Source organism: Prionailurus viverrinus, chromosome E1 (assembly GCF_022837055.1).
Source record: "Prionailurus viverrinus isolate Anna chromosome E1, UM_Priviv_1.0, whole genome shotgun sequence".
NCBI lineage: Eukaryota > Metazoa > Chordata > Mammalia > Carnivora > Felidae > Prionailurus > Prionailurus viverrinus.
The window spans coordinates 34306781-34314658 of NC_062574.1; the positions used below are offsets into that span (position 1 = coordinate 34306781).

General features: G+C 52.8%; 1 protein-coding gene across 1 annotated transcript; it reads right to left on the minus strand.

Moving 5' to 3' along the window:
* Nucleotides 1–1164: 1164 nt before the first annotated feature.
* Nucleotides 1165–5489, minus strand: LOC125151833 (nucleoside diphosphate kinase B). Its single transcript, XM_047833306.1, has 5 exons — nt 5333–5489; nt 4952–5080; nt 3985–4086; nt 3128–3240; nt 1165–1420 (listed from the first exon to the last, which is right to left on the minus strand). The coding sequence occupies exons 2-5, from the start codon at nt 5075–5077 to the stop codon at nt 1303–1305; spliced, it is 459 nt and encodes a 152-aa protein (XP_047689262.1). The 5' UTR covers nt 5078–5080; nt 5333–5489; the 3' UTR covers nt 1165–1302.
* Between the last annotated feature and the right edge of the window lie 2389 nt (nt 5490–7878).

Genomic DNA, 7878 nt, shown 5'->3' on the forward strand with positions numbered 1-7878 from the left:
CCCCGCGTCAGGCTCTGGGCTGATGGCTCAGAGCCTGGAGCGTGTTTCCGATTCTGTGTCTCCCTCTCTCTCTGCCCCTCCCTCGTTCATGCTCTGTCTCTCTCTGTCCCAAAAATAAATAAACGTTGAAAAAAAAAATTAAAAAAAAATAATACGGAGTCTTTCATATGCAAGTCGCATATCAACTTTCACCAGTTGCCTAACAGAACATAGCTGTTCATAAACCCACATATTCCCGTAACCTCCAATTTTTAAGCCAGACTCCACGTGACAGCAATCATTTATACTGATGGGTGCTATTAGGCATTAACTTTCAACTGTGCCGTGCCAGCGAAATGAACCTAAAAAGCAGGCAGTAAGAATTTCCCAACCAGTCGCTGCTTAGAGCCCTGTAAACAGGCACGTCACCTCAGCAGAGAGAACGAAGTAGGGCAGGGTTGCAGGAAACCTGTGTACCCGCTAGGGGCCAGGTGCTAGCATAACTGCTTTATATACATTGTTTCTTTTAATTTTTTTTTTTTATTTATTTTTGAGACAGAGGGAGACAGAGCATGAAAGGGGGAGGGTCAGAGAGAGAGGGAGACACAGAATCGGAAGCAGGCTCCAGGCTCTGAGCCATCAGCCCAGAGCCTGACATGGGGCTCGAACTCACGGACCGCGAGATCGTGACCTGAGCCGAAGTTGGACGCTCAACCGACTGAGCCACCCAGGCGCCCCACATTGTTTCTTTTACACCTGCATTGCAGGGGCATCATCCTCATCCTACAGATGTCCTTAGACTTCCATTTCTTCAGACACAACTCGCCCAGTTTTCAGTCAACAAAGATGTAACTCTGGACTGGACAGGTCCGCATTTCACCCTTGGCGAGTTTCAACAAATTCTGTGTATGGAAACACACCTTTTTCTACATCCTCTAAGGCAGCTGTGATACTTATTTTCATTATTTCCTTTTCAGTTTCCGTACTCACCCAACCAGTGCCACACTTGTCCTCGTCCGCCTCACTACTTTCCCTCCTAGAGTCTACAAGTGCACCCAGATGCTGACAAGGGGCAGATGGTTCTTCCACCGCAAGTAGGATCATTTGCTTCTGGATAATGCTATGAAAGCCAAGGGACCAAGTCACTTCTTCCAGTTTGGCATCAAGTAAGCACAGGAGGCTGCACCAGTTTCCAAGGGCTTTATTAGTAAGTTTTAGAAAAGAAAGATTGATTCTCTGGCTTCCAAGTCAGTGGAATGCAGAGCAGTGTCCGGGGACGCATCAGGGGGTGCCGAAGGGGACTGACGCTCCGTCGTCCACCTTTTATTCGTAGATCCAGTCAAAAGCACAAGGCTTGTAGTCAACCAATTCTTCAGGCTTAAACCACAGGCTGATTTCTTTCTCTGCACTTTTTACTGAATCACTGCCATGAATGATGTTCCTGAGAGAGACAACAATTGCTGGCTACCACATTTTAGAGTGCAAAAGTCTGTTCGTGGCTGAAGCAAAGGATGGTCGCTGCAGACCTTTCCAGCCAAACTGCCACCTGAAGCAGGAGACCCAAGGCATTTCCTCTTAAAAGCAACTATAAAATTCTAAGAGTATTGGATCAAAAGCATCCCGTGGCTCAGCTCTGTTATGCTCCCGCTTCCAAAACGAGTGTTTGTACCCCAAGACTGCTGTGCCACAAAAAATTACTTCTCTCATTTTGAAAAACAGGGAGAGAAACGGGAACCCTCTTGCACTGTTGGTGGGAATGCAAATTGGTGCAGCCACTCTGGAAAGCAGTGTGGAGGTTCCTCAGAAAATTAAAAATAGACCTACTCTATGACCCAGCAATAGCACTGCTAGGAATTTATCCAAGGGATACAGGAGTACTGATGCATAGGGGCACTTGTACCCCAATGTTCATAGCAGCACTCTCAACAATAGCCAAATTATGGAAAGAGCCTAAATGTGCATCAACTGATGAATGGATAAAGAAATTGTGGTTTATATACACAATGGAGTACTACGTGGCAATGAGAAAGAATGAAATATGGCCCTTTGTAGCAACGTGGATGGAACTGGAGAGTGTGATGCTAAGTGAAATAAGCCATACAGAGAAAGACAGATACCATATGTTTTCACTCTTATGTGGATCCTGAGAAACTTAACAGAAACCCATGGGGGAGGGGAAGGAAAAAAAAAAAAAGAGGTTAGAGTGGGAGAGAGCCAAAGCATAAGAGACTCTTAAAAAATGAGAACACACTGAGGGCTGATGGGGGGTGGGAGGGAGGGGAGGGTGGGTGATGGGTATTGAGGAGGGCACCTTTTGGGATGAGCACTGGGTGTTGTATGGAAACCAATTTGACAATAAATTTCATATATTAAAAAGAAAGAAAAAGAAAGAAAGAAAGAAAGAAAGAAAGAAAGAAAGAAAGAAAGAAAAAGAAAAACAGGGAGAACCAGACCGAGAGCCAGACGAGATGCGATACATTCACTATCGGGGGCCGTTTCTGTTGCATTTTCTTACAACCCTAATTTGCAAAGCTCAGCCAAGACATTCACACGCCCAACCCCTCTATTCCATTTGGATCTTAAACTCTGTAAGGTTTTTGCCCAGATTTTATACAGCAAGGGAACCAAAGGGTTAAATGACACGCCTACAGACACAGCATTGCACAGAGCAGAGGCTCTTTGGCTGTGTCCCCTGAGACCTACCACATGCAGCTCCCTTCTGTGAGGTTTTGGTTAAAATTTTAAGTAGCCCAGGAGGAAGTAACTTTTTAAGGGAGCTTTCATGCAGTGATCATTACCACCTAATTTTAAAAGTTCAAACCTTCCTAAAATTGGGATATGCCCAAATGGTTTGTACCCATCCTCCACCCTTTTTTTTTTTTTTTTTCAACGTTAATTTATTTTTGGGACAGAGCGAGACAGAGCATGAACGGGGGAGGGGCAGAGAGAGAGGGAGACACAGAATCGGAAACTGGCTCCAGGCTCCGAGCCATCAGCCCAGAGCCTGACGCGGGGCTCGAACTCCCGGACCGTGAGATCATGACCTGGCTGAAGTCGGACGCTTAACCGACTGCGCCACCCAGGCGCCCCTCCTCCACCCTTTTTAAGTGGCTTTGAGGAAACATCACTGGCGCCCTTCGGGACTCACCTGCCAACTTGAATGCAGAAGTCCCCACGGATGGTGCCTGGCTTAGAATCTGCTGGGTTGGTCTCCCCAAGCATCACTCGCCCCGTCTTTACCACGTTCAGTCCCTCCCAGACCTGGACAGGAGGGAAAAGGAACTGCATCAGATCTGTCCTTGGGGCCACCGGGAACACTCAGCCCTGCCTGACGGCACACTTCAATCAGACCAGTTAGTGACGTGGCCAACCAGCCGGCCCCAGCAGACAGCAGGGGCCGGTGTAAGGTGCTTGCGCTCCATCCTGGGCACGCTGCGAGGAGACAGAGAAACCACCTACCCAACCCAGGGACTTCCCAGCCATGAGAGGAAGGCTAACAGGACTGAAGACCCTTCTGCAGCCACAAACACAGACAAGAAATTGTGATGGAAGGGTGGAGAAAAGTGATCAGACTGGAACAGGGGCAGTGGGATGGGCATCTGACTGTTAGCGTGGGACACTAGGTTTGCATGAAAACAAACAGTGCATTGCAGGGAAGAGCAGAAACAAAGCCATCCTCAGAGAACAGGAAGGAGGTCTACTTTCTCCACGACTCTGTGCCTCCTTATTGTACCCTCTGTTCTCTTCCTTCCCAACTGGACACAAATGCCACAGGAGGAAATCGACTGCTCTATTTCTAGCACTGGATTAGAAAACTTCTTCCCCTTGCTTTTGCCCCCCAAGCTCCTAGCAGCTCTGTTGACTGAGTAACTCCAGCAGGCTCCGTTTGTAAAACAAGGCATTTGGAGTAGCTGGGGCCGATGTCTAAAAACACACACAGGCACTGTGCAAGCCCAGTCCTGTATCAGCCCTTATTTTCCTCCATACCCCCCCAAAAGTACTTGCCATGGCCACAACCGGCCCGGAATTCATGTACTTCACCAGCCCAGGGAAGAACGGGCGGTCCTTCAGGTCAATGTAGTGCTGCTTCAGGAGTTCCTCCGAGGCCTGGCATTGAACAGGAGGTTGCAGTTAGGAAGTAAACTGGAGAGGCTCAAAGACGGATCCATCCCATCCCCAGAACCCCCCATTCAAAGGACGGCTTTTCTAAAAGTCCAGTTATATGTTAACCCGCATTCATATTTAAGTGTGTATATATGTATGTAATATGTGTGCATATATATATATATACACATACATATACACATATACATACATGTGTATAGATATATACACATATATCTATAAAATAATTATCCTCTCCAAACCCTGACACTCTTTTAGTAGAAAGACTGTTCAGAACATGAAGACACCCTCATAATGTCCCTGGCGTTAGGGCTGGTACAACCCTAAAGAGTAGGTGATTTGAAAATCTAGATGTGGAGGGTCTGCCGTTGAAGGAAATACGCCAGAGAGAGGTCCGTTCCCAGTGTCCTTGTAAACATTTCAGATGTTAACCGAGAACGTTCTCTTCTTCCCAGATGGGCCTGGTTGAGATTTCAATACTTATCCCTTAAGCTCCAGATCTGTGCCCCTACCTGTGGCGTGGAAGTGACAGGCACTGCCCTAAGCTGGAGGAAGCCGGCTGCGGGAGGGCTCCCCCCGCCCCCCGCCACCGCCCAGGGCACTTGCAGCCTTCCCCCCCCCCCCCCCCACTTGCAGCCCGAGGGGGCCGGGGCATAGGCCTGGGCGGGGGCGGGCTTCCCCCGCAGGCAGCGAGCCCGGGCAGGCGACACGTCACCTCCGCTTAACCTTGCGGAGGGCGCCGGGGCTCGCGGGCCTCGGGGCTGGGCTCGGGCGGCTGTGTCGCCGCGGAGGCGAGGGCCACGGCTGGGAGCGGAAGCAGGAACACCCCGGCGGCGCGCCGCGTTACCTGCAGGAACTTCATGGCCACGAGGCGGAAGCCCTTCTGCTCGAAGCGCTTGATGATCTCGCCCACCAGGCCGCGCTGCACGCCGTCCGGCTTGACGGCGATGAACGTGCGCTCCTGGTGGGCCATGGCCTGCGGGCGACAAGGGCGGCTCAGGGCCCGGCGGCCGCGCGGACAAGGGAGGCGGCCCGCGCCTCCCCCCACCCCGCGGGCGCCCCGGCCCCTCCGCCCGCTCCGCGGGGACACGCGCCTCCCGGCCGCCGCCGCCCCGCCGGAGGGGACCCGGCACCGGGCCTGGGAGGAGGGGGGAAAGGAGCGGGGGGGCGAGCACGCCTGCGGGGAGGGGCCGGGGGGCGACAGAGGAGCGCGCCCGCGGCGTCTTACCGGGAAGCTGGCTGCGCTGCGGGGCGGGAGGCGCGACGTGGAGGGGGCGGTGGGGCCGGGAGCCGCACGGGGGGAGGGCCCTGCGACGGCCACACCCCGGACGCCCCGCCGCCCAACCCACGAGGCCGCCGCGGCCCGTGGCCCCTGTCCACGCCCCGGGCTCGCCCGCAGTGGGTGGGGGCTCCGGGAAGGGAAGTGGCTTCTCCACCCGGGTGTCCCGCGGCCGGGGCGCAGCTACGCACGTCCAGTCTGCACCCTCCCTTCGGTACCTGTTGCCGCCACACACGCGGGCACGTGCGCGCGCACACGCACACACACTGTGTACCTCCTGCCGACACACACACACACACACACACTCTCTCTCTCTCTCTCTCTCTCTCTCTCTCTCTCTCTGGTCAGGTTCTCCAGTTCAGCCTGAGACCTACCCCTGACAAGATTCTCGAGTGTCTTACAGCAGACCTGTCATGTTTGCGGAGGGCTCTCCACCCTTGGGGGGGGGGGGCTCCCGGGGGGCTCCCAGGTCCCTGGAGAGGCGGCGGGCCCCTCCTCTCGGCCCTTCCAGACCCCCATCCAGCAGCGCTTGTACCCCGAGCTGGTGAGAGCCCTGTGTCTGTCTCCCTTCAGGACAGTGAGCTGATCAAGGGGAGCCCTGTGTCCTCACCCTAGTGCTCCCGGCACTGCACTGACAAGCTGTACCTGCTAGATTGAAACTGGGCTTCAACTACCTCCATTTGACCTCAAACTCGCTAATTGATTAAATTCTTCCTTCTAGTTTCCCTGTTAACTCAGGCAGAAAACCCTGCAGGCAAGCATCCCGTGATGGAAACAAACCACCCCCTCAAGCAAGAACTGCCCTGAGCCAGCAAGACAGGGTGACTGACTGCAAGACAGTGAGCGATTTGACCTTCGCTGCTCACTTGTGGGTACGCACCGACCTTTGTCCCACGTAAGCTTTATGTGAACCTAGAAGCAGGGCACCTGGGTGGCTGAATCGGTTAAGTGTCCAACTCTTGGTCTCTGCTCAGGTCTTGATCTCAGGGCCGCGAGTCTGAGCCCCACACTGGGCTCCACACTGCGTGTGGATGCTTTAAAAACAAAAAAGCAATGGGGTGCCTGGGTGGCTCGGTCAGTTAAGCCTCCGCTTCTTGATTTCAGCCCAAGTCGTGATCTCCTGTTCATCAGATCGAGCCCCACTGCCAGCTCTGTGCTAACAGCGTGGAGGCCGCTTGGGATTCTCTCTCTGCCCCTCCCGCACTCCCTCTCTCTGAAAACAAATAAACTTTTAAAAAATGTTTAAAAGAACAAAAACAAGCAAAAAGCAAAACAACAAAAGACCTGGAAGGTATTTTCAGTCCTTTGGAGACAGTCTTTGAGAGGGTCCACTGTCTTCCGGGTGGTGGCCTCCCTGGAATAAGTCCCATTCTTGTTTCACCATGACTCCTCTCTGCCTTTGGGTTGTGTGGAACCTGGTCTGAATGGGTCCCTCCGAGCTGGGTGCCTTTGCACCCTGAGTCCTGGCTGCAAGGCGACAGACAGTCCAGCCCTGTTACACCTTGCTGGCTTCCCAAACTTCTGGTCGCAGAGCATGAACACACAGCCCTCATTCTGGAGAAGAGACGACTAGTGTTCCCTGTGGCTTCGAGGCCAAGCCCTAATTTGGACTTCTTTTTCGGAGTTATCCAATGTCAACTGTGGGAAGGAGGCTGGGAATCTCACCGGACAATTCTCTGGAGAGCCGTTTGCCCCTTTGGCCCCGTCACTAATACCTCCCTGCAGGGGCAGCCTTCTGCTCACTTTTCTGTCCTTCCTGGAAAGACTGCCCTTAACTGGGTGAGGTGTGACCCCTGACCTTGCCTCACGACACACAAACTCATTCCCCAAAGGGCTGGCACTTCATCTCACTCCCCCCAAAACAAACAGGCCAGGCTTTGCGTGCAACAGAAATGCCTCTAGTCCTCAGCTGGATGAGAAAACAGTAGCCCCTCGTGGAGGAAATCCTCCCATGAAGTATGCAAAGGTCAACTCTCATTGCGCACTTTAAATAATCTTAGTTTTGTCAGGGATGCCCCAGGGAAACTGGGAGGACACGGAAGCCCCCATCCCAACTCCCCTCCTCTCTACTCTCTACCAAAGCCAGGGCACAGGCAAAATACCAAGAAAGAAAAGCCGCTCAAGTTTGTGGCAAAAGTTGTAGTCCCCAACATCTGTTCTCACTTTCCTCCTTCTTAGAGAATTTCTGAGTATTCTCCAAGCACAAGGTCGCCCAAATAAAAACCAAATAAAAAAAAGGTTCCACTTTCTCTTGCAGCGAGACACTTGCCCGTGACTAAGTTCTGGCCAATGAGATGGGGCGGGGAGCAAAGGGGGTAAATCCAGGATTACCCCCTTGAAAGAACACTCCACTCCCTTTCCCAACTTGCTGTTAGGCACGGGTGGTAACCCATGTTACGTTGGTTAGAAGGAAAGGAGTCACCGGACCACCTCAAGGCTCACAACCTCACCATCACTGCCTCCACTTAGCTATGTGGACTTTCTGGGCTTTTTAC

What these genes read in the sequence shown, in the direction of transcription:
- LOC125151833 (XM_047833306.1), bottom strand. Translation starts at nt 5,077, where the DNA reads ATGGCCCACCAGGAGCGCACGTTCATCGCCGTCAAGCCGGACGGCGTG. An exon ending in CCGGGCCGGTTGTGGCCATG is followed by an intron (nt 3,241 to 3,984) that starts GCAAGTACTTTT and finishes CCTCCTGTCCAG; the next exon opens with GTCTGGGAGGGACTGAACGT. An exon ending in TTCTGCATTCAAGTTGGCAG is followed by an intron (nt 1,421 to 3,127) that starts GTGAGTCCCGAA and finishes TGTCTCTCTCAG; the next exon opens with GAACATCATTCATGGCAGTG.